The following is a 26,785-nucleotide window of genomic DNA, read 5'->3' on the forward strand; positions in this document are numbered from 1 at the left end:
AAGTTGTAGAAACATCTCAAGGATGATCAATGGAAACAGGATGCACCTGAGCTCAATTTTGAGTCTCATAGCAAAGGGTCTGAATACTTATGTAAATAAGGTATTTTTTTTATTTATTTTTTTATACATTATCAAACATTTCTAAAAACCTGTTTTCACTTTGTCATTATGGGGTATTATGTGTAGATTGATGAGATTATTTTTGTTGTAAATACATTTTAGAATAAGGCTGTAACGTAACAAAATGTGGAGGGGTCTGAATACTTTCCGAATGCACTGTAGATAGACATTCTGTCAATGTGCCTATTCTGCAATGTTCCATATCTAGCATGGCACACAGCGAGGCCCTTGGTCTAAAGTTTAACACAAGGAACCATGTCTTTAACTCAACTAGATGTACTTGGTATTGTAGCAAATGTTTTGATTTGTATAAAAGGCAACTATCAGCTGTCTCACTGCAGAGGGTCTCCATGGATCACTAATGCTGTGTGTGTGTGTGTGTTACATGTTCATCTCTGTGCTCTGTTTTGTGTTGTAGTGGAGTGGCGTATCGTCAGCTTGCGGGTTCTGTCAGAGATCACACTGCTGCTTCTGAGCCAAGAGGCCGTGGAGGAGGGAGAGAGGAAGGAGGAGGAGAGGAGAGAGGGAGGGAGGAGGAGAGAGAGAGAGTGCAACTCTTCAACTGGCAGACTACTGACTCTCATTACAGAAGCCCTTCTTCCACAGTGAGTGTGCTCTCTCCTGCATCTCTCTCTCTCTCTATCCTCTCTCTATCCCTCTGCTCTTCTCTACATTTTCCCTCTCTCTCCTCCCCCCTCTTATCTCCCCTACCCTCTCTCTCCGCTCTCTCTCTCTCTGCTCTCCTTTACCCTCTCTCTCTCTCTCTTTGCTCTTCTCTCCCCTCTCTCTCTCTGCTCTCCTTTACCCTCTCTCTCTCTCTCTTTGCTCTTCTCTCCCCTCTCTCTCTCTGCTCTCCTTTACCCTCTCTCTCTCTCTCTTTGCTCTTCTCTCCCTCTCTCTCTCTGCTCTCCTTTACCCTCTCTCTCTCTCTCTTTGCTCTTCTCTCCCCTCTCTCTCTCTGCTCTCCTTTACCCTCTCTCTCTCTCTCTTTGCTCTTCTCTCCCCTCTCTCTCTCTGCTCTCCTTTACCCTCTCTCTCTCTCTCTTTGCTCTTCTCTCCCCTCTCTCTCTCTGCTCTCCTTTACCCTCTCTCTCTCTCTCTTTGCTCTTCTCTCCTCTCTCTCTCTGCTCTCCTTTACCCTCTCTCTCTCTCTCTTTGCTCTTCTCTCCCCTCTCTCTCTGCTCTCCTTTACCCTCTCTCTCTCTCTCTTTGCTCTTCTCTCCCCTCTCTCTCTCTGCTCTCCTTTACCCTCTCTCTCTCTCTCTTTGCTCTTCTCTCCCCTCTCCCTCTGCGCCTCCCTGTCTTCAATTGCTTATTCAGACTTCTCAGCTTTAGCTCATTTAAAAGGTCTGATGACATGGATTCATTAATGAACAGAAACTGATAGCCAGCCCAGCTCCACTGTTAATCTGGGCCTGGGCGTGTTGACTGCAGTCAAAGTAGTGAACCTTCTTGTTTTGGCAACTTTATTTGGCCAATTCCTTAGTGGAGAAATAAACGTTTTAGATGTATTGAAACGTTTTTTCATTAGTAATTTAGATTTATTGAATTCAATATTTAAGCCAGCCCCCATATGTGTTGGCCAGTTCTCTGCAGAGGATTTCTAGATGGCTGTAAAGATGTTCTACTAACTATCAACAAGCTGTTGAACTAACTATACCCTAAACCTCCATAGGGGACTATCCAAATAGCTATCCATATAAAGTGTGACTGATGTCTCTCCTGTGTTGTACAGGTATGAATCTCTCCTGTTGGAGCCAGACCCAATTCCAGTCTACGCTCTCAAGCTGCTGGTGGCCCTCACAGAACACAGCACCCCCGTCAACAGGTAAAGCCTTCTAGCCCAGGGATCATCAACTAGATTCAGCCGTGGGACGTTTTTTTTCTTCAGCGGATGGTTGGGGGGCCGGAACATAATTACAAATAATTTGTAGACTGCAAATTGACCTAAGAAGCCCAAACAGATATAATATTTGACTAAAACATAATAATTTCAAACCTTGCTTACATTTGAATACGATCACGTGTCTCTCTATTATGTGTGGGTATACTTGTGAACAACTCGGATCTGATTTCCTGGTGTTTTTACAGTATTCTATGTCCAACCATGGATTTATTTTATTTATTTTTTGTGCTCAGAAAATTTGAGGTGCCAAATAAAACCACCGCCAGTTGGGGAACCCTGTTATAAACCATCTCCAGATAGACAGACTAAGACTCTAACCAACACAATGTCATCTTGATGAAAACCAAAGACTCTAACCAACACAATGTCATCTTGATGAAAACCAAAGACTCTAACCAACACAATGTAATCTTGATGAAAACCAAAGACTAACCAATACAATGTCATCTTGATGAAAACCAAAGACTAACCAACACAATGTCATCTTGATTAAAACCGAAGAGTCTAACCAACACAATGTAATCTTGATGAAAACCAAAGACTCTAACCATATTGTAATCATTATAAAAAACAAAGACTAACCAACACAATGTCAAAATGATTCAATGATTGAGAAGCTGCTTTGTTCCACATCTGTTATTGTCAACCCAAAGTTTATGGAGGTGAGTTGCGATGGGGTTGCTATGGGTGTCTCAGTGGCATCTGTTGTATACAACACAACCTGAAGAGACAACACAGCATATTGATTAACACCTGCAGTTTTTTTCTGGTGTTGAATATTAAATTACAAGCTTAGTGACAAGCTCTGTTAATTGCGAGGATTTCTCTGGGGTTTAAGAAATTATCAAATTAAAAAGTCCATTGCTCACTCTCTTTCTCTCCCCCTCTCTCTCCCCCCCTCTCTCTCTCCCCCCCTCTCTCTCAATTTCAATTCAATTCAATTTAAGGGCTTTATCTCTCTCTGTGTCTCTCTCTCACTCTCTCTCTTTTCTGTCTGTCTCTCGCTCTCTCTCTCTCTTCAATTCAATTCAATTTAAGGGCTTTATTGGCATGGGAAACGTATGTTAACATTGCCAAAGCAAGTGAAGTAGATAGTAAACAAAAGTGAAATAAACAATAAATATTAACAGTAAACATTACACTCAGAAGTTCCAAAAGAATAAAGACATTTAAAATGTCATATTATGTATATATACAGTGTTGTAACAATGTGCAAATAGTTAAAGTACAAATGGGAAAATAAATAAACATAAATATGGGTTGTATTTACAATGGTGTTTGTTCTTCACTGGTTGCCCTTTTCTTGTGGCAACAGGTCACAACTCTTGCTGCAGTGATGGCGCACTGTGGTATTTCACCCAGTAGATAAGGGAGTTTATCAAAATTGGCTTTGTTTTCGAATTATCTCTCTCTCTCTCTCTCCCTCGCTCTCAATTCAATTTCAATTTAAGGGCTTTATTGGCATGGGAAACGTATGTTAACATTGCCAAAGCAAGTGAAGTAGATAGTAAACAAAAGTGAAATAAACAATAAATATTAACAGTAAACATCTCTCTCTCTCTGTTTCTTTCGCTCTCTCTCTCTCTCTCTTCCTCCCTCTCTCCCTCTCTCCCTTGTAGCTGTAAACCATAAGCTGTCTTTAGACACATAAGATCATTCATTTATTGTGTTACTATTTATTTTATTTGTTATTTTATTTATTTAATATTTTCTTAACTCTATTTCTTGAACTGCATTGTTGTTTAAGGGCTTGTAAGTAAGCATTTCACGGTAAGGCCTACACCTGTTGTATTCGGCGCATGTGACAAATACAATTTGATTTAGATTTGAATTGATGTTATTACTACAGACAAAACTAAATCAAAAAGTGAATAATTGTATTATTTATTAGTAGCCTAATACATAGTTTCATATGTCTGACTTATTAAAATAAATAAATATGCCATTTAGCAGACGCTTTTATCCAAAGCGACTTACAGTCATGCGTGCATACATTTTTGTGTATGGGTGGTCCCGGGGATTGAACCCACTACCTTGGCGTTACAAGCGCCGTGCTCTACCAGCTGAGCTACAGAGGACTTCTCTGCAGCATCAGCATGTTGAGGGGTGTTCCAGAGTTCTGGCCTCATGTAGGGGGCAGCGTGGAGCTCAGGCCCGACACTGTGCACTGTTTACTTAATAACACACTGTAGATCCCCGTCCTCCCTCTGTAGCTGCCTGCCTGCGGGGCACCAACTCACAGTGCATGGCTCATTTAGAATTCAGCTCACACCACGTTTCCTTGGCTTGCCAGGGCCGTTTCCCCCCTCCTCCGTTCAGTCATCTGAATCAGTGGGGAAAGTAGATGGTGAGCAGAAATAAGTGTAAACTTAAACTCATTTTAGAGAAATACTCAAATAGAGACATTATTTAATTGCAGTAGCTGATGCTTAAGCAAAAAAGAGGCATTGTCTTGTCCTTATTGAAAGAAAGCTACACTGGTAATTTTATGTTAAAGAGATTCTCATAGGTAGGACTCCCCTGATATGCTGCAGCAGTAACACACTCAGACACGCAAACACGGACGCACGCAAGGTCACACGCATGCGCACACACACACACACTGGGCTGAAGGAGGGGGAAACCGTTCCCTGGGAAAGGAAAGCCATTGATTGATTGATGATTGGGTGTGTCCAACTAGGACCAGCCTACAAGAGAGGTGTGATGTCACCGCCATGTTGCTGCTGTTCAGGGGAGAACAGTGGAGCTGATAGAGAGAGACCAGGAGAACAGAACAGGGGGTTAACAGCTCCCTGGGGAGTTTAAAGGAGTCTTTCACCAGCTGATGGCAACACACACCTCCGCAGTCAGTCTGTCATCCTGCTCAATGGCTTTCAGATCACACTGAACCTGAAGCACCAAGAGGAAGACGTAATGTCACTTCTCAAAGGGAAATCTGAGAATGCACTGTTCTTAAACAACCCACCCACTCACACCTTCTTAGAAGACTTTGTCTGCTTCTCAAATGGAACTCTATTCCTTATATAGGGCACTACTTTAGAACAGGGCCCATAGGGCTCTGGTCAAAAGTAGTGCGATATGTAGGGAATAGGGTGCCATTTGGGATGCACCCTATGTTGTAGGTTGCTATAGCTAGCTAGCTGCTGCAGTTGTATGACTTTCCTGCATAGTGTTTACTGTTTACCATAGATGTTCCAGTGTTCATCAGAGACCCACACTGTCCTCTAACGTAATGAAATGCAGCAGACAGGCCCTTTGTGTGGTTGGGATTTGTAAGGAATATTGATCCGTTACTTAGGGAAGGTCAGACTAAGCGTAAGTTAGGGACTGTGCTGCTTAGCAGAGGTTGGAACATTATGTTACTGAAAGATGCAGAAGAAGTCGTTAGGATGAATATGATTTCACTCTGCTGCATAATAAACGAACCATGAACACCACTGCACCATATACCATACACCACTGCTTTATACCGGTTTACCAATGAATAAACCCATGTAGTATGTTGAAATTCTTCAACAGCAATAGATTTTAGACTGCTCAGGTACTGGTAGGATACACCCTGTTCCCTACATAGTGCACTACTTTTGACCAGGGCCATTTGGGACGCACTGTCTATGATGAATTGAGAGCTTGTTTCTCTGTGTTTCTGTGCTGCCTGCCTGGTCGTTGAGAAGGTGATGATGGACACCAGCTGGGTGCGCTTACATAGTTTTATCTCTGATCTCCAACACGTCCCAGACTGACTGCCATTTCTCTCAAGGCTCTGAACACAACTCAACCCCCACACCTACCTCCTCCGTCTATCTATCTGGCACTGAGAGAGCGAACTGAACTATTCAAATTGATGTCAGCAATCTGCTACACACTCCTGTTGGTGGTATTTCCCTTGTCTGAGACGAGCTATTACATTTACAATGAGAAATTAAATTGCATTTACCACTGCTTGATAAAGTCCTAAAAAAGTGCAGAGCTCTCTCCTTGATGGGTTCTTGCCTAAATTAGATTGCAAATTGGGATATTAACGGGGCTACATACAAGTATGTCTTTTCCCCCTCATTATCAGGTTTGATACAGAGTTCAAACTTTCCAATTATCTGAACCTTTGGCCGTTGTTGCCTTTGTGTGGGCTCAGTCAGTCTGCCTAGCCGTGCCCGCTTTAGCGAGTAAAGCAAAACCAGTGCTATCTGCGTGAACGCTTTTACACCCTGATTAGCAGGAATTTGAAAAATGCTTTTATCCCAGCGGAAGCCAGTCTCACGGCTACAGCTACAGGAAACCGGCATGCTAACGCTAATAAAAACAAGATATGTTCTAATAAGCAGGTTAACGGAGGTTACAGACTGACTAGATCAAGGCAACCCTTGTCCTGTTATTTTTATTTGATTTGACTAGAGTTTGATATCGTGCTATTGGTCAACGCGGTACCATTGAAGAGACGGAGATATCGTGGACGTAGGTCGGGGTGCCTTGTAAGGATCCGACGGCGAGCGAGTAAACTGCCTCTCCCATCAATACTATTAGCCAACGTTCAATCTTTTGAGAATAAAATTGACGATTTAAGATTACGGTTATCCTACCAACGGGACATTAAAAACTGTAATATCTTATGTTTCACGGAGTCGTGGCTGAACGACAACAATGATACCATTCAGCTAGCAGGCTACACGCTACATCGGCAGGACAGAACGGCTGGCTCCGGTAAGACAAAGGGTGGCGGTCTCTGTATATTTGTAAACAACAGCTGGTGTACAAAATCAAATACTAAGGAAGTCTCGAGGTTTTGCTCGCCTGAGGTAGAGTATCTTATGATAAGCTGTAGACCACACTATTTACCAAGAGAGTTTTCAGCTATATTTTTCATAGCTGTCTATTTACCACCACAAACCAATGCTGGCATTAAGATTGCACTGAATGAGTTGTACAAGGCCATTAATCAACAGGAAAACGCTCATCCAGATGCAGCGCTCCTAGTGGCCGGGGACTTTAATGCAGGGAAACTTAAATCCGTTCTACCTAATTTCTACCAGCATGTCAAATGTGCAACCAGAGGGAAAAAAAACTCTAGACCACCTTTACTCCACACACAGAGACGCATACAAAGCTCTCCCTCGCCCTCCATTTGGCAAATCTGACCATAACTCTATCCTCCTGATTCCTGCTTATAAGCAAAAACTGAAGCAGGAAGCACCAGTGATTCGGTTAATAAAAAGTGGTCAGATGACGCAGATGCCAAGCTACAGGACTGTTTTGCTAGCACAGACTGGAACATGTTCCGGGATTCTTCAGACAGCATTGAGGAGTACACCACATCAGTCACTGGCTTCATCAATAAGTGCATCGATGATGTCGTCCCCACAGTGACCGTACGTACATACCCCCAACCAGAAGCCATGGATTACAGGCAACATCCGCACTGAGCTAAAGGGTAGAGCTGCCGCTTTCAAGGAACGGGACTCTAACCCGGAAGCTTATAAGAAATCCCGCTATGACCTCCGACGAACCATCAAACAGGCAAAGAGTCAATACAGGTCTAAGATTGAATCATACTACACTGGCTCTGACGCTCGCGGATGTGGCAGGGCTTGAAAACTATTACAGACTACAAAGAGAAGCACAGCCGCGAGCTGCCCAGTGACACAAGCCTACCAGACGAGCTAAACCACTTCTATGCTCGGCCGAGGCAAGCAACACTGAAGCATGCATGAGAGCACCAGCTGTTCCGGACGACTATGTGATCACGCTCTCCGTAGCCGATGTGAGTAAGACTTTTAAGCAAGTCAACATTCACAAGGCCGCTGGGCCAGACGGATTACCAGGGCGTGTACTCCGAGCATGTGCTGACCAACTGGCAAGTGTCTTCACTGACATTTTCAACATGTCCCTGACCGAGTCTGTAATACCAACATGTTTCAAGCAGACCACCATAGTCCCCGTGCCCAAGAACTCTAAGATAACCTGCCTAAATGACTACCGACCCGTGGCACTGACGTCTGTAGCCATGAAGTGCTTTGAAAGACTGGTCATGGCTCACATCAACAGCATAATCCCAGAAACCCTAGACCCACTCCAATTTGCATACCGCCCCAACAGATCCACAGATGATGCAATCTCTATCGCACTCCACACTGCCCTTTCCCACCTGGACAAGAGGAACACCTACGTGAGAATGCTATTCATTGACTACAGCTCAGCATTCAACACCATAGTGCCCTCTAAGCTCATCACTAAGCTAAGGATCCTGGGACTAAACACCTCCCTCTGCAACTGGATCCTGGACTTCCTGACGGGCCGCCCCAGGTGGTAAGGGTAGGTAACAACACATCTGCCACACTGATCCTCAACACGGGGGCCCCTCAGGGGTGCGTGCTCAGTCCCCTCCTGTACTCTCTGTTCACCCATGACTGCATGGCCAGGCACGACTCCAACACCATCATTAAGTTTGCCGACGACACAACAGTGGTAGGCCTGATCACCGACAACGATGAGACAGCCTATAGGGAGGAGGTCAGAGATCTGGCCGTGTGGTGCCAGGACAACAACCTCTCCCTCAACGTGACCAAGACAAAGGAGATGATTGTGGACTACAGGAAAAAAAAGAGGACTGAGCACGCCCCCCATTCTCATCGACGGGGCTGTAGTGGAACAGGTTGAGAGCTTCAAGTTCCTTGGTGTCCACATCACCAACGAACTATCATGGTCCAAGCACACCAAGACAGTCGTGAAGAGGGCACGACAAAGCCTATTCCCCCTCAGGAGACTAAAAAGATTTGGCATGGGTCCTCAGATCCTCAAAAAATTCTACAGCTGCACCATCGAGAGCATCCTGACTGGTTGCATCACCGCCTGGTATGGCAACTGCTTGGCCTCTGACCGCAAGGCACTACAGAGGGTAGTGCGTACGGCCCAGTACATCACTGGGGCAAAGCTCCCTGCCATCCAAGACCTCTATACCAGGCGGTGTCAGAGGAAGGCCCTCAAAATTGTCAAAGACTCCAGCCACCCTAGTCATAGACTGTTCTCTCTGCTACCGCACGGCAAGCGGTACCGGAGTGCCAAGTCTAGGTCCAAAAGACTTCTCAACAGCTTCTACCCACAAGCCATAAGACTCCTGAACAGCTAATCATGGCTACCCGGACTATTTGCACTGCCCCCCACCCCATCCTTTTTACGCTGCTGCTACTCTGTTAAGTATTTATGCATAGTCACTTTAACTCTACCCACATGTACATATTACCTCAACTACCTCAACTAGTCGGTGCCCCCCGCACATTGACTCTGCACCGTTACCCCCCTGTATATATAGCCTCCCTACTGTCACTTTATTTTACTTCTGCTCTTTGTTTTTCTCAACACTTTTTTTTGTTGTTGTTTTATTCTTACTTTTTTTGTTTAAAATAAACGCACTGTTGGTTAAGGGCTGTAAGTAAGCATTTCACTGTAATGTCTGCACTTGTTGTATTCGGCGCATGTGACCAATAAAATTTGATTTGATTTGATTTGATTTGATTTGATTGCCTTGTAGTCTGCAGACATAATGAGTGATTGGTGAGTGGGATGAACAGGCGTGGGTGTTATTTTCAATGTGTCACAAAAGGCACCCTATTGTGCAATACTTTGTGCCAGAGGCCTATGGGGCCCTGTTCAAGAGTAGTTTACTATAAAAGGAATAGGGTGTGTTAGAAGCCCGGGAGCACCAGGTGTCCTCTCCTCTCCTCCCTCCTCTCCTCTCCTCTGTCTGCCACCTGTGCTGCCTGCATGGAGACCTCTGCTCCTCCCTGCTGATTGGAGTGGACAGCAGAGTGGATTGCTGTCAGAGGAATAGAGCAAAACCTGAGCCCTGACTGTGCGTGTGCGCGTGTGTGTGTGCGAATGACTGAGTTTGTGTGTATGACTGAGTTTGTGTGTGTGTGTGTTCGTGTGTGTGTAATCAGCTCTGACAGCTGGTGTGTGTAAAGGAGGATGGGAGTGCTACCTCGTACTGTCAGAGTCACTGGCCAGTCTGAAGAGCTTACTGGGCTTGAGCTGTGTTGGTCTGTCATGGCTGTGCTGGTCGGTCTGACATGGCTCAGTGGCAGGCAGCAGCCCTGTCCATTCAGCCTCAGCCTCTCCCTCTGACAGGCAGCAGAGATGACCTGCAGGACTGTCTGTGTCCTCTGACAGTCAGGGGGAGCCATGTGTAGCAAAGTGTATGGGAACAGTGCCCAGTAAAGGATAGAGACTGCCTCTCAATGTTTCCAGAGTGTTTTACTGGCACTAATGTACACTATTACTGTACACTCTACCTTTCAGACTTGATTACATCACTATATACAGTGCCTTCAGAAAGTATTCATATCCCTTGACTTATTCCACATTTTGTTGTGTTACAGCCTGAATTCAAAATGTATCAAATATATTTTTTCTCTCACCCATCTACACACAATACCCCATAATGACAAAGTGAAAACGTGTTTTTTGAAATTGTAGCAAATTTATTTAAAATGAAATATATACATATCTAATTTACATAAGTATTCCCACTCCTGGGTCAATACTTTGTAGAAGCACCTTTGGTGGCAATTACAGTTTGAGTCATCTTGGGTAGGTCTGTATCAGCATTGCACATCTGGATTTGGGGATTTTCTCCCATTCTTCCTTGCAGATTTTCTCAAGCTCTGTTCAGTTAGATGCGGAGCGGCAGTGAACAGCAATCTTCAAGTCTTTCCACAGATTTTCAACCGGATTCAAGTCTGGGCTTTGGCTGGGCCACTCAAGGACTTTCACATTATTGTTCTGAAGCCATTCCAGTGTTGCTTTTGGCTGTATGCTTGGGGTCGTTGTCCTGTTGGAACGTAAATCTTCGCACCCAGTCTAAGGTCATTTGCACTCTGAAGCGGGTTCTCATCCAGGATTTGCCTGTATTTGGCTCCAGTCATTGTTCCCTCTATCCTTAACAGTCTCTCAGTCCCTGCCGCTGAAAAGCATCCCCATCCCCATTTTCGTAGGAGTGGCTTCCGTCTGGCCACTCTCCCATAAAGCCCAGATTGGTGAAGTTCTCTGGAGACTGTTGTCCTTCTGGCAGGTTCTCCCATCTCAGCCAAGGAACTCTGTAGTTCTGTCAGAGTGGTCTGGTAGTCTGGGTAGTTCCATCTTTCTTTTACATTTCCCAATGATGGAGACCACTGTGCTCTTGGAAACTTAACACTCTAGAAATAGTTTTATACCCTTCCCCAGATATATGCCTCATCACAATTCTATCTCGGAGATCTACGGACAGTTCCTTGGACTTCATGGTATAGTTTCTGCACTGTCAACTGTGGAACCTTATATAGACAGGTGTGTTTCTTTCTAAATCATGTCAAAATAATTTAATTGGCCACAGGTGGACTACAATCAAGTTGTAGTGGCATCTCAAGGATGATCAAAGGAAATTGGATGCACCTGACCTCAATTTGGAGTGTCATAGCGAAGGGGTATTGTGTGTAGATGGGTGAGGGGAGAAAAAATACTATTTAAAGGGATAATCCACCCCCATAAATAAAAATCATGAAACTTTGGTGTAAATTCATGTTCTATCAGTGGGTAAAATAAAAATGTCCCCATGATTTAACTTCTAAGTGGTCCGTCTTTGAAAATCAGGAAATCGTGTAGGAATGCGTCATAGCTACATCATTCTTGTCACAGGAGATAGGGGATAACCCACTATCACATTTCATAACGCTTTTAAAACAATTACCTGCACTCCAGATCGCCAAATCAGCCAATAGATGGTATGGGCATACTTGTCTAGAACACATCCATCCATTTATATCATCATGACAAAGTATATATTTTGCTTAGATGTACTCAATCTAAACAGTTTACCAAATTATTCAACTCCATTTCTCCTTCAAGTACCATGTCGCAATGTGCACTGTGTGTCTGTGGGAAACAGAGATATTACAGAAAGGAGGAGATGGGAATCCCACTGAGCAATGAATGGAGAAACGCCCCACTCAACTGACTGTCGACACATCACATTCACGTTGTCATGCTGCTTCACGCGGTTGCTAAGCTAATTGTCACACAATCCCTTCTCAAAGTCAGGCTATGAGTGGAGAAACCTGCCTATTTTCCTCGAAAGTACGTAATGTCACAATTCCAAAGCTATACAATATTACAGAGAACAAGTTTATTATCTCAAATCTTGGAAAATATTTGCAATGTTGTACTTCTTGTTGTTCGCGAAATTCATGCTAATGTTCGGTTTTTGAGCTAGTGCCCAATTGACTAACATTCACTCCTTGAAGGAGAGCTCTCCTTGTCTTAGAATCGCCCAGAATGTACTGCACAGCCCATTGACGACGCATGGGCAACGTACACAATAGGCGTTAATAAGATTCAAATGGAGTTTCCCATCTCCTCAAAAGTATCTCCGTGGGAAATAAATGTACTCTGCTCTCGATCTGGGCTAGTTGAACTCGGTGAAATAGACTCCTAAATTGATAGTGCAGATTTTACAGCTAGCTAGCAACTTCACATGCTGATATTGACTTTCGTATTATTGTATGTAGCTATGTTTTCTAGCTACCTAGCTAGCCAGCCAGCCCAGAGAGAGAGCATTGCATTGTGGGTTTTGTAGTAGACTTGAGCTGCTACAGATTTCCAAAAACGATTTTCACATGTTTCTAACAACCTTGTTATAACGACAAAATGAAAAATGTGTTCACAAAAATGATTGTTTTCACATATTGCTGTCATTTAACACTATTTAACACTGTTAATCATATTAATTAGTGATTTGGGGTGGGTTATCCCTTTAATCCATTTTGAATTCAGGCTGTAACACAACAAAATGTGGGAAAATTCAAGGGGTGTGAATACTTTCTGAAGGCACTGTCTGTACCTAATCTTAAAGCTTGAATCCTTAATTGAAACAATAACAAAGCGCCCACCCGCCTCTGTTTTGGGAAAAAGCTGAGGGATGGGCCTGGAGAAATGTAACCACACTCAAATTCATAGACAGAGCTATGGATGCAAGGACTGACCATCCATGATATCAGAATGATAGTTTTAACCATGTTTTGAGTCTATACAGTCGTTGTTAACATTTGAATTCTTTACAAACATTGGGGTAAATTAAGCTTATTTTGGGTTCTGATTGGGTACGACAGTTGAATTAAAGCTCATGAGGCATTTATGAGTTATTTTCTTCAAGAATCAATGGGTACATATAATTAATTTATAAGTCAAAAATGGATGTACTAACTAACTCATTTTGGCTTTAAATACTCAGTATACCAGTAGCGGCAAAACAAGACACCATTGGCTGTTTGGTGGTGGAGCTGAGAGAGAGAGTAGAAAAGTGCTTTTTAATATATTAATCCAAATCTCTCCCAGCCAGGCAGCTGCCGGAGGATCTGTGATAGCAGACAGACTGTGTTAAATGTCATCCACACATTGTGCCATTATTAAGGAAGCGTGGCAGGTTGAATTAGAGCTGTACTCAGGCACACTCATCTTCATCAGATTGTAAATAAGATCAGAAGGTTGTCTGCAGCCATGGAGAATGTGGGCAGAGTGTATCTTATCATTTTTTGACCTATAACATCTCCAGCCTGGCTGGGCAAATGCCACTTCATCCACGCAATCTGCGTCTGCATGAAAATGTTAGTTTTTATCCCCTAACGTTGTTTAAGATCAGTCTGTAGATTCTGTATGGCACAGAGATGTATGTATTAAACTTGAGATGTACTGTACACGCATACTGTGATATCCATGAAGGAAGAGCCCAAAACTTCTGTAGGCTAGAGGTAGTGTTTAGAGAGTCGTGTCTTTGACCCAGATAGTTCTTCCTTCTCTATGATATGTCTTCAACAGACATGCATTATTATTATTATTATTATTATTGGGTGCCTTGACGGGAACTGATTTTGATACCTTAGTTTGTCTTAACATGACACTGATGCAGGGTGCTATAGATTAGAATGATGTGTAACCAGGCAGGCTAGTGGTGAGACACTACCACCCTAGAGATGGACCTGATTTGTCTCAAGAAATATCCCTAAAGTTCTCGGATTTAATGGCTGAAAGCTATGTGAGTCATCACGGCACGGTGGAAGGCTGTTCGTTGGCTCGGCACCGATGTAGCCTAAGTTAGGCTATAATTTCATGTCACTTCGCACACAGGATGCCTTCAGTTCAATGTGGAATGCATCCCAAATGGCACCCTATCCCCTATATAGTGCTATATAGGGTGCAATTTGGGTTGCAGGCTCGGCAATCTGTGAGGCTTGGCGAGGAGGCCTGGCTATTTGCACTTCTCTGTCACCCTGTCAGGGAGATAAAGCTTGGCCATTCATCAGCTCTGGTTACGCCACTGTCTAGTCTACTCTCTGGGGATAAAGTGTAATTACGACCTGGGTCCTCTGCTCACCTTTAACTCTCCATATTCGTTCCTGTTTTGTTTTATGAGCACAATGTAATGTTAATGACGTGTCATCACTCAGGTTCACACGTAGATAGATGGGAGAGAGTTGTTTCTGAACTACAATAATGGGGGAGGTCAGGGAAGAGTGGAGGGAGAGAGGGAAGAGGAGAGGGAGAGAGAGAAGAGTGGAGGGAGAGAGGGAAGAGGAGAGGGAAGAGTTTAGGGAGAGTGGAGAGGGAGAGAGGGAAGAGTGGAGGGAGAGAGGGAAGAGTGGAGGGAGAGAGGAGAGGGAGAGAGAGAAGAGTGGAGGGAGAGAGGGAAGAGTGGAGGGAGAGAGGGAAGAGTGGAGGGAGAGAGGAGAGGGAGAGAGAGAATAGGGAAGAGGAGAGGGAGAGAGAGGAGAGGGAAGGAGAGAGGGAAGAGGAGAGGGAGAGAGGAGAGAGGAGAGGGGGAGAGGGAGAGAGAGGAGTGTGGCGGTAGAGAGGAGAGAGGGAGAGGGAAGGATGGAGGGAGGGAGAGAGGGAGAGGGAAGGATGGAGGGAGAGAGGGGAGGGAGAGAGGAGAGAGTGGAGGGAGAGGAGAGAGTGGAGGGAGAGGAGAGAGTGGAGGGAGAGAGGAGAGTGGAGGGAGAGAGGAGAGTGGAGGGAGAGAGGAGACTGGAGGGAGAGAGGAGAGAGTGGAGGGAGAGAGGAGAGAGTGGAGGGAGAGAGGAGAGAGTGGAGGGAGAGAGGAGAGTGGAGGGAGAGAGGAGAGAGGGAGAGAGGAGAGAGGGAAGGATGGAGGGAGAGAGGGAGAGAGGGAAGAGGAGAGAGGGAAGAGTGGAGGGAGAGAGGAGAGTGGAGGGAGAGAGGAGAGAGTGGAAGGAGAGAGGAGAGGGAAGAGTGGAGGGAGAGAGGAGAGAGAGAGAGAGGAGAGAGGGAAGGATGGAGAGAGAGGAGAGGGAGAGAAGAGTGGAGGGAGAGAGGAGAGAGGGAAGGTGGTGCAGAGAAGAGGAGATATGGATGGGGGGACAGTTTGTATCTCTTATACAGTTTGACTGCTATATAGTTCACTGCATACATACAGGTGTGGGATTTTAATTTGATCACTCTTTTGTTGCTTAGAAATGCAGATGAGCTTCGGGATTTAAATAAATTCACCAAAAGCTCACACTAACACACGGTTATATTAACAGTATTGCACTTTTTATGTAGCCTACTTTTGGCCAGCTAATAGCCTTACCACCGATAAAGCAACATTATAGATTAAACGTTCAAATCCTGTTGCTGCAAGATTATTTTGCTGTGACAATTTAGGTCAAATTAGAATCCTACATCTGTAGGCAAACTACTGTAGGCCCCTACAACAAAGTTGATGTGGTTAGTTAGTTAGTATGAAAGCAGATTGGCCTAGTCACTTTTTGTGTTTTCATCTGTATTTCTGATTTCGGTCATGTTTCAGTATTCTCCTTTTTCAGTGTGTTCAGGTTGCCTGCTGACTTCTATGTGACTTTCAACCTCAATCACATCTTCTCTGGCTAATCACAGGCTTTTGTTGTCCCTCTGCGCTTTATTGGGAGATGTAGTCCTAGCGGCAGTGGTATTTATTCTTATCTGGTGTTCTGCACAATGGCCTAGCTGCCTCACATAAAGCTATACTACTTTAGAAACATTTGATGTCTTTGGAGGACTGAGGACAACATATATGAAAAACTGGGAAATAAATGTTTCCCAGCTATGCAATACATCATTGTTATGTAAAAACTCCCTCGACTACATTTTCTATGGGTGACCTCTAGTCTTGTTTAAATGTGTCGAGCCTGCCTGCCACGGTGTTTTCTTCCTTTGAGCACCTCTACACACAAGATGTAATTGGTTGTGAATCAAAAGGCTTAATCAATAAGGGAGCTGTGGAGAGTCATTTCCAATAAAGATGTACATTACTCCTGGGTGCCGAGGTGTCAGAAGGCTCCTTTCTCCCAGCCAAAGATTAGTCAGAGGTCCTTTTCTCACATGACTGATCTTAGAGGCGAGGCACGCTGTGGTGCCTTCACACACACACACACACACACACACACACACACTGCAATAATCCCATACGTACAGTAGGCCTCAGATTCAGACGCAACGCATGGACTTTAATGAAGATTAAACGTCTCTCTGTGCTATGAAGGTAGCTAAACGTGCCTCTGTGTGTTTCTCTCTCTCTTTCTATCTCCCCTCTCTCTCTCTTGCTCTCTCTCTCTCTTTTCTCTCTCTTTCTATCTCCCCTCTCACTCTTTCTATCTCCCCTCTCTCTCTCTTACTCTCTCTCTCTTTTCTCTCTCTTTCTCTCTCTCTCCTCTCCTCCTCTCTCTCTCTCTCTCTCCATCTCTCTCCATCTCGCTCTCTTTCTCTCTCTCCCTCTCTCTCTCTCTCTCTCTCTCTCTCTCTCTCCCCCCTATCTCTCTCTCTCTCTCTCTCTCTCTCTCCCCCTCTCTCTCTCTCTCTCTCTCTCTCTCCCCCCCCCTCCACAGGCTGGTCAGAGACAGCAGAATCCTACCTGTTGTCTTTCAAGTCATGGCGGTAAGTTAAGCCCCACTTAAATACTGCTTTTTCTTCTCTATATTAAAATCATGTGTTCCAGGAAACTGCTTTGGTGTGCGGTTTTATTTATCACTTCTGCTGCCTGCCCAACTTTTCATTACCGGGCTCAGGTAAAAAGCTATCTCCTAAAAATATAAGTGGTTTTGTCAAATTCCCACCTAAACTCTACTCTGTGTCTGTGCCTCTCTCCGTCTTTCGGACAGCCCGAGGTGTAAAATAGTGTAAAGGAATGTTAGGATGAAAGCCATATTACAAACCACCTTGCTTCCTCCTCCTCCCCCACCCCACCTCCCTTTTTTATCCTCTGTCATGAAAATATATGAGTCCCATTGGGTAGAGAAAACTTTGGGCTATTGGAACATAATTCAAAGGCTGTTATGTGAGGGGAATTCTGCTCGACCAGACATTCTACCTCCTAAAAACGCCTCCCATCCACCCCACCGCCTGCATGCCGGCTTCTCTCTCTCTCTCTGTAATTTCAGTCCGAGCCCATTTTGCACCAGCAGCGCTCGTTTGCAAGGGTTCTTTATTGATTTATTATGCAAATGAGTGTGCTGTGCGGTGATGACCCATCACAGTACATTGTGTAATTGAGTGACGGAGGGAGCGGAACAGCCTTTGGAGGGGCTGTGCTTAATGGAGTGAGAATATTAAGTCCCTCCCCCCCAGCTCCTACAACAGGTTACATATTCATCAGACCAGAACGCTTATTTCCAGTAAACAGCCAATTCCCCCTTGACCTCGATCCACCAGTAACTGCTCTGCACTCTTTAATGAACGTATCGCTTGGGTGACTTCTCAGACAAGATGCCACTGCATGTAAGAACAGTTTGAGAAACATCACACAGACGGAATAACTTAGCTGTTAGGTTGATTGTCTTCACGTGTTGTGTTGCTTTCCACTTCTCTCTTCTTCTATGTTTTGGAGGTATAGGCCTAACAATGATAGTACCAACTATGACCTATGTAGACTTTCTCACATGCATGTCATCATCACATTTACCTAATATTCTGAATTTGTGATTCAATTAATACATTCTGGAATGCGTTAGAAAAGCCTCCATCCATACAGTTTAACACTATACAATGCAGTGTTACATACGCAGCCATACAGGAAGGAGAGACATTTAGTGTGCATTACCAGCCGATGCAGTCAGTGTCAAGCACTTAACCACTGCTCTATCCAGTAAAGAACCAGTCTGGACTCTATCACACACTGTAATCCTCTGCTCCTCTCCACCGCTGGAGGGTTTACCATTCATATACTGTCTAGTTCTTATACCCACAGGGCATACACTATGGCCAGTCCATTACAGGCATTACAGATAAACAGTGACAGGATTAAATCAGCTCTTCTCACTCTCACTGTACTGTAGTCACCGTGTGTAGTGTACCAAATGGCAGCCTATTCCCTATGTAGTGCACTACTTTTGACCTATGGGTCCTGGTCAAAAGTAGTGCACTACATAAGGAATAGGGTGCATGTTTGGGACGCAGACCATACCATTTAACTTTGAAACGCAATGGCTTGCCTTCTCCAATCCAATCCAATCCAATGGAAGCTGATATGCGTGTTAGGTTGTGATCGTATCAAATTGCCTTTTCGCGACAGTTAGTGCAGACTGCGGTAGTAATGGCTGTCCACTTATTTACTTTTAAGGCCAGTTCAGCAGTTTCACGGACTGACATTGATTCAGGCCAGAGACGGCATGAAAGTGGTCCGCGGACGGAGCCGTAATGGACATCACTAATGAGTGTGGCGAGGAAGCCAGTGGTGATTGACAGTGGCATTGATTGAGTTTGGTCCATCATCAGCAGACATATCCTTAAGCAAGTGCTGAGGGAGCGTGACTCTGGTTACAACATGAGCCCCGTGTGTGTCCCAAATGTGTCCCAAATGGCACCCTATTCCCTATATAGGGCACTACTTTTGACCAGAGCCCTTTGGGACGCGACCCTTGACTCTGGTTACAACAAGGGCCCCAAGTAACACTGCTAGGCTCTAGCCTTCCTTCCTTGCTATCCTGAATCTAATGTCTGGAGACTGAAGCTCAAGCCTAGTTTGTTGTTGCTGCTGCAATGGATCATGGTCTTTTACTGATAATCATGATTGATTGTGTTAATGAGAATGCTTGAGAATTGAGACTCCTCAAATGTCTCTCTTTTAACAGCTTTGTTTTAAAGGCATGGAAGTAAATGAAGAAAGATGTTCGGTGGAGTGGATCCCCTCACTGTTCAGGATGTCTTTATCTCTCCCTTCCCCTGATTGTAGTGCCTCTGCCCCACGTTCAATTTGATGTCATCTGACGGTGTAAATCTAATTGGAAGAAAAGCTATTTTGCTTGTGTGTGGGGGGAAGGTAGGTAGGACGGTACAGTCGGTGGACTCTGTATGAGTTTGTGAGCTCTAATAGAATCAGAGGTTTTATACAGCTAGCTCTGATTGCAATGTACTGGTGCTTGGAGAATAGGCATGTTCCCCTCTCCCATTCTCATTAACAACAACAGAGAAGAAAAGTCTGCACTGCAACAAATATTGATCTCTAGACCAAATTACAGCTTGAAGAAAAGTCTAATTGCAGACATAAACGCTGCCTTTTGTTGTACTGCAAAGCTGGTTTTCAGAGCTTTGACCCAAAAATAAAAAACAGCAACTTATTTTACACTGTAGGACATACTGAAGAAGAAGAATCCTTTTTTAATCCGTTTTCCTTGCAGTCGACAGAAATGAATCGACTGCTTGTCCCAACCCCTCCCAAAGACACACACACACACACAGGATTGAAGTTAGTTTAGAAGAGGCAGCCAAGCAGCTAGATAGGAGTTTGAGGTTCTGGGAATGGGCCTGTGATAGTGAGGCTCCAGTTTAGTTCCATGTAAACACAGAGAGACATACATTCATTTGAGAACAGAAGGGATTTCTGGTTCAGACTCTGTGAGGCCAGAGGCAGCCAATGGTGTATTTGGGATTGTGATGATGAGATCTGAAGTTAGCTTTATAGATTATGAGAGATCAAGCTGCAGGCAGGCAGCACAATTCCATTACACATGTGATATGATACAGAAATGAGGACATGCTTTTTCGGGAGGCGATAAAAAGTTGTTTTTCTTTGCGTCCTTATTTTTTCAGTAAGTTTTGATCTCCCACTTTTGGATTCAACTCGGTCATCTGTCAGAAATAATCATACGTTTCTCCTCCATGTGTCTCCCCATTCATCCTTATCAAATCAAACCAGCCTTTGTGTTAAACAAGCTGTTTATAGGAAGTAGTGAGTCAATAGTTTGAGCCCATCATGGTTTAGGTCTAGGCCCACACATCATGTATCTCTTCATTAAGGGGTGTTGATATATGCATGACCCCTGCTCCTCTAGTGGCCTAGCAGAGAAATCAGGTGGAAAAGCGATGATTCTGGGCCTTGAGATTCCATGGCTAATTCATCCAGGAGACTGAGGAGAATCCCTGAGCTGGCCCGGCCTTAACCAAGCCTCGTCTGGGCCCTAATTATGGCTGAATTGATTTTCTGTGTGTGTGTTTGCCGGTCGTGACGTGTGTGTGTGTGTGTTCACTCTGGCCTAGATCTACGGCCCCAGACATCCTAACCCAGGCCTTCATTTCCTGCCTACTTATTATGTTCCTAATCCCCCCTGCACCCTGCTCACCAGATAATTACACAACCTTCACCATGGCTCATCCCCTGCACCCTGCTCACCAGATAATTACACAACCTTCACCATGGCTCATCCCCTGCACCCTGCTCACCAGATAATTACACAACCTTCACCATGGCTCATCCCCTGCACTCTGCTCACCAGATAATTACACAACCTTCACCATGGCTCATCCCCTGCACCCTGCTCACCAGATAATTACACAACCTTCACCATGGCTCATCCCCTGCACCCTGCTCACCAGATAATTACACAACCTTCACCAAGGCCCATCCCCTGCACCCTGCTCACCAGATAATTACACAACCTTCACCATGGCTCATCCCCTGCACCCTGCTCACCAGATAATTACACAACCTTCACCATGGCTCATCCCCTGCACCCTGCTCACCAGATAATTACACAACCTTCACCATGGCTCATCCCCCTGCACCCTGCTCACCAGATAATTACACAACCTTCACCAAGGCTCATCCCCTGCACCCTGCTCACCAGATAATTACACAACCTTCACCAAGGCTCATCCCCTGCACCCTGCTCACCAGATAATTACACAACCTTCACCAAGGCTCATCCCCTGCACCCTGCTCACCAGATAATTACACAACCTTCACCAAGGCTCATCCCCTGCACCCTGCTCACCAGATAATTACACAACCTTCACCATGGCTCATCCCCTGCACCCTGCTCACCAGATAATTACACAACCTTCACCAAGGCTCATCCCCTGCACCCTGCTCACCAGATAATTACACAACCTTCACCATGGCTCATCCCCTGCACCCTGCTCACCAGATAATTACACAACCTTCACCAAGGCTCATCCCCTGCACCCTGCTCACCAGATAATTACACAACCTTCACCAAGGCTCATCCCCTGCACCCTGCTCACCAGATAATTACACAACCTTCACCAAGGCTCATCCCCTGCACCCTGCTCACCAGATAATTACACAAACTTCACCATGGCTCATCCCCTGCACCCTGCTCACCAGATAATTACACAACCTTCACCAAGGCTCATCCCCTGCACCCTGCTCACCAGATAATTACACAACCTTCACCAAGGCTCATCCCCTGCACCCTGCTCACCAGATAATTACACAACCTTCCCCAATTACACAACCTTCATAATTGCACAACCTTCACCAAGTAACTTCCACCTCCCCCATCTCCCATCTCCCTCCTCCCTCTCCCCAACCTCCCCTGCTCCGCCGCTGGACTTCATCTAGCCCTCAGCTAGGTCCTGAAGATGCTTCCCCTCTCAAAAGTTAAGATGCTAATGACTGTTCTTCATTAAAGCTCAGCTATTTCTAATGACTGTTCTTCATTAAAGCTCAGCTATTTCTAATGACTGTTCTTCATTAAAGCTCAGCTATTTCTAATGACCGTTCTTCATTAAAGCTCAGCTATTTCTAATTATTATTAATTAAAGCTCTGCTATTTCTAATGACTATTCTTCATTAAAGCTCAGCTATTTTGAATGACTATTCTTCATTAAAGCTCAGCTATTTCTAATTATTATTAATTAAAGCTCTGCTATTTCTAATGACTATTCTTCATTAAAGCTCAGCTATTTCTTCAGTCATCATCAGATATAGGCTCTTAAGCTGGCACTCTCAGGCACACACAGGTGTATCTAGACGCTGTGAAGGAGAAAAGGATAATGTAAGCAGCAGATGATAATGTAGTCAATACAAATGCAGAATGTTAGCTACTGTATGCTTCAGTTTTCAGAATAAGACATGTGCTGTGGGTGCAGGGGCCAGTAGTTGTGAAAACAAGAGTACTGCAGGAGCATTGCTAAGGCAGATTTGCTCAAATCCAGCCCTAAGGCTCTCAATATTTGAGGACTGTCCTGAAAGACTGTGTGCGATCTTAGGTTTTTGCCCTGCCTTTCCCTCGCCCACTATTCATTTCTCCTCTGTGTTTATTCCATGTTGTGTTCTCTCCAGGAGCACCAGGACAATATCCTGGGTGGAACCATGCAGAACGCCATGGCTCTCCTCAGCAACCTGACTGGACAGAAGGACGTGGACCTACAACCCTTCTACCAACAAGGTACGGTGCACTGCCTCACACAAATGAATGCATTGTACTGTATCTATGCCTAACAGATTCTGCCCCATTTACAAATAACATTGTGCACAAGTCATGTGGTCCCGTGTGGCTTAGTTGGTAGAGCATGGTGCTCGCAACGCCTGGGTTGTGGGTTCAATTCCCACGGGGGACCAGTACGAAAATGTATGCACTCACTACTGTAAGTCGCTCTGGATAAGATCGTCTGCTTAATGACTAAAATGCCAATGTAAAGTGAGGACTCGGTGACTGACATAAATTAATGTCTTTGATGGGTTAATACAACACTGAGCTGTAATAGTTATTCCATCATTTACAAAGACCATCATACACAGGTACAAACAGCCTGTATTGATTCCTCTCCTGTGTTTTCAATTACTGGAGTGTGTTTCCATGCCATTCACGGCACCCTCTTGCCTTCGGCTCAGACCGCTTATTTCATTGGGATCCTGTGGTGCCTTAAGCCGTGAGTGTGTGTGTGGTGTGGTGTATGGGTGGTGTGGTGTGGTGTGGTATGTGTGTGTGTTTTGTGTTAGCGTAGCAGGCAAGCTTTTGGTCTCCCAGCAGAAGCTGAGGGGGAAGGGTGAAGGCCTCTCCTCTTCCTCCTCCACTCTGTCCATCAGCAGGCTGGACTGTGTGTCCTGTTGTGGTACTCCTATCAGTTCATCTCCTCCCTGTCCGTCCACAGACGGCCTGCACCCGCACGTCTGCCTCTCTCTCTCTCTCTCTCTCTCTCTCTCTTTTTCTCTCTGTACTCTCAGCACTCACTCATCTGATACAATCAGCCCAGCTGCCGAGCAGCCGTTTGTCTGCCTCCTTTACCCGCTCGGCTCTCCTGCCTTGGCATGTTTTGTTTCTCTGCCATCGCTTTTCAATGCCCAGCTGGCTGCCCGCTGCAAAAACCAGGCACTCCATAACACTAAATGATTGAATAACAGATTGATTTTGCTATGGCTGTACTGTGTTGACAGTTCTCAGTAGCTAGTCGGCCCAGTCTCTCTGTTAGCCCGTTAGCACCCCACTCTATCTCTCTCCCACCGCCGAGCGGCATGGAGCTGAGAGAGGCTGTCCTGTCCACCCTGTCGTGGTTCTGCATGAGCTCAGGGAGGAATCATAGATTCACAGCCAGGCTTCACATTCAACATGCTCCTCATAGGAGAAGGCAGGGGCACCTTGCAGATAGCAGACCTAATGAAATGCTCCTCCTAGGAGAAGGCAGGGGCACCTTGCAGATAGCAGACCTAATGAAATGCTCCTCCTAGGAGAAGGCAGGGGCACCTTGCAGATAGCAGACCTAATGAAATGTGCCCCCTCTCTCCCTGTGACACTCCACTTGAGATAGTGGGCCTTACTGTTCAAACACTCTCAGCCTCTCAGACACGAGCCACGTGAGTCTAATGTTATGCTGCCACTGAGGAGCTGTCTCAGGGAGGGAGGGCCAAGAGACCAGAGGTGGTAGAACAGAGTACTGATGCGAGCTTCGACTGGAAACTAGTGAAGTGTGCGGAGGAGCGGGGTGACATGCGAGAACTTTGGAAGGTTTAACACCAGGCGGGCTGCAGCGTTCTGGATAAGTTGCAGGGGTTTATGACACAAGCGGGGAGCCCAGCCAACAGAGAGTTACAGTAGTCTAGACGGGAGATGACAAGTGCCTGGATTAGGACCTGCGCCGCTTCCTGTGTGAGGAAAGGTTGTACTCTACGGATGTTGTAGAGCATGAACCTGCTGGAGCGAGTCACTGCTTTGATGTTTGCAGAGAACTACAGGGTGTTGTCCAGGGTCACGCCAAGGTTCTTTGCACTCTGGGAGGGTGACACTGTGGAGTTGTCAACTGTGATGGAGAGGTCTTGGAGCAGGCAGGCCTTCCCCGGGAGGAAAAACAGCTCTGTCTTGTCAAGGTTGAGCTTGAGGTGTTGGGCTGACATCCAAGCTGAGATGTCTGCCAGGCATGCAGAGATGCGTGCTGCCACCTGGGTGTCAGAAGGGGGGGAGAAGAGTAGTTGAGTGTCATCTGCATAACAATGATAGGAGAGACCATGTGCAGATATGATGGAGCCGAGTGTAGACTGGCAGAGAGATGCTGCTACTTAATCATGGATACTTAATCTGCTACTTAATCATGGCTATGGAGATTATTCAATAAAAATACGTTATACATTGGTACAGTAAATTAGCTCACTCACAGTATATTAGAGGAAGAGGAAGATGGCGGTGCGTGAGCTGTTAAGTTATTAGGTGAGTGAGAGGATTATCAGTACAGAACGAACCTTTGTTTTGGCCCCACTTATACTGACTGGATGCTTCTGCTGCATAGCGACAATGTTGAATTGTTAGTCATTATATTACTGTATAGCAGCACAACATGTAGCACCTGCTCAGTGGAGAATGTATTCAGAATGTGATGGAAATGAATTAGCTGTTAGTTACGGGAGAGTCTACTCTGCAGCTGCGGTGGAGTTTTGGAGGCGAGTCAAACCGTGTCTGCATGTTGCGTCATGCTGGAGCGCGGGGCCGGGGTCCTGTGAATTATAGGTGTGAGTGTCAGAAAGCTTTCAGGTCCCTGGCTGTAATTGCTACCCAGCAGAACAGGAAAGAGGAACCCCCTTAGTCTGTCAACAAAAGCCCCTCTCCCTGCCCCTACCCCCACCTTCCCCTGTCAACCAATAGGAATACCACTTCCACTCCGGGGCTCGCTCGTCCTGTCGTTCCTCCTTTGCCCTTCTCATTACAGGAGGGTCACTTGCGAGTGACTTTATGAAGTCAGCATCATTATGCACAAATCAGGTCCTTTTTTCAGGAATGTGTTGACCCAGCACTAAATATAACCCTGGTAATTAGCGCTATCTCTAGCAGCTCTCCTCACTCTAGCAGCTCTCCTCACTCTGTCTCCGTCTCTGGCTGAGTGCTAGTGGCCCACTCCAGATCAGGCTCACGAAAACGCAGGCAGGGGAAAACTGCCATAATTGGCTTCTTTTAAGAGAGACGGAGGGAGAGTAGACGAACACGGCAGGGCCGGGTGTGTGTGTGTGTGTGTGTGTGTGTGTGTGTGTGTGTGTGTGAGAGAGAGAGAGAGAGAGATTTAAATAATATTTATTGGGTCTGGTAGCCCACCACACAATAAATACTCATACAAGACCGTGGTTACACATCAATTAAAAACACAACTCAAATTCCTCCTCCCCAGTAACTAAACACAACAGCCTCTGAATACCCCATATACTCATAAACAGATCAATATTGTTGACAAGTTTATAATAGGCAAACTCAACCCTTAGTCTCGCTGCCAACATTCCCTCCAGCATTCCCACCACATCCACAGACCCCTGTCCCCGAATACTGTTCTTTCAGGTCTTCCATATCGCTAATTTTGCTGCCCCTAACACAAAATGAAGCAACACAACTACACCTTTTTGATTAAACCTGTACTTTGGCCCAAATATATACAGTTGGGAAGAGAAATCCTCTCCCAACATTGAGAACCAATTAGTGATCAGGTCAATCATCCCGACCAACCTGGGACACTGTAAAAACAGTTTCAGACTCAGCACAGAATGGACACCCCTCCCCAACAGTAGGATCCAGGTGTACCAGATACATGTTGGTGGCTATGGCTCCATGTATTATCCTCCATTGGAGGTTAGCTGTCCTCTTATCAATAGGCAGTTTGTATAATGATCGCCAACAGCCTTTTGGGGAGGCACCTGGACCAAGCACACCCGCCCACCTCGTCGATTTTACCCCTTCCAGGGAAGAGGCATGGGACACCTTTACACATATTCTGTACATGGCCTTCTTTCCCACCTCCTTGAACTCCCCCAGCTCCGGGGTATCGAAGGAAAGCAGCATCCCCACGTCCTCCTCGAATGCCCCCGCCGCAGCACTAACAATCAGTGCAGGGAACACATAATCCAGACCCTCCTTCCACCGATCAGAATTGGAAGTGTCAGTCACATACTGCAGATGAAGTACTGGCAAGGAGTCACAGACCTCAGCGACGACCTTCCTCAGTAGGCGAGACGATCGGATCCCCGCTCTTTCTCCCAGCTCCTCCAACGACCTA

General features: G+C 45.5%; 1 protein-coding gene and 1 non-coding gene across 5 annotated transcripts in view; both read left to right on the forward strand.

Annotated features, from left to right (window-relative positions):
* Positions 1-26,785, forward strand: part of LOC121542634 (serine/threonine-protein kinase ULK4) — a 153,997-nt gene that overhangs the window by 52,020 nt on the left and 75,192 nt on the right. Inside the window, exons 29-32 of one of the 4 annotated variants that reach the window (XM_041852083.2) lie at positions 539-725; positions 1,856-1,948; positions 16,909-16,957; positions 22,602-22,707. In XM_041852083.2, the coding sequence (XP_041708017.1) occupies positions 539-725; positions 1,856-1,948; positions 16,909-16,957; positions 22,602-22,707 (435 nt within the window). Of the gene's footprint in view, positions 1-538; positions 726-1,855; positions 1,949-2,259; positions 2,904-16,908; positions 16,958-22,601; positions 22,708-26,785 lie in introns of those variants that run through there. The other 3 variants (XM_041852084.2, XM_041852085.2, XM_041852086.2) reach the window with 3 other exon arrangements.
* On the forward strand, positions 22,805-22,880 carry trnaa-cgc. Its single transcript has one exon. It is a non-coding gene; the product is annotated as a tRNA-Ala (tRNA).

Source organism: Coregonus clupeaformis, chromosome 28 (genome assembly GCF_020615455.1).
Source record: "Coregonus clupeaformis isolate EN_2021a chromosome 28, ASM2061545v1, whole genome shotgun sequence".
NCBI classification, from domain to species: domain Eukaryota; kingdom Metazoa; phylum Chordata; class Actinopteri; order Salmoniformes; family Salmonidae; genus Coregonus; species Coregonus clupeaformis.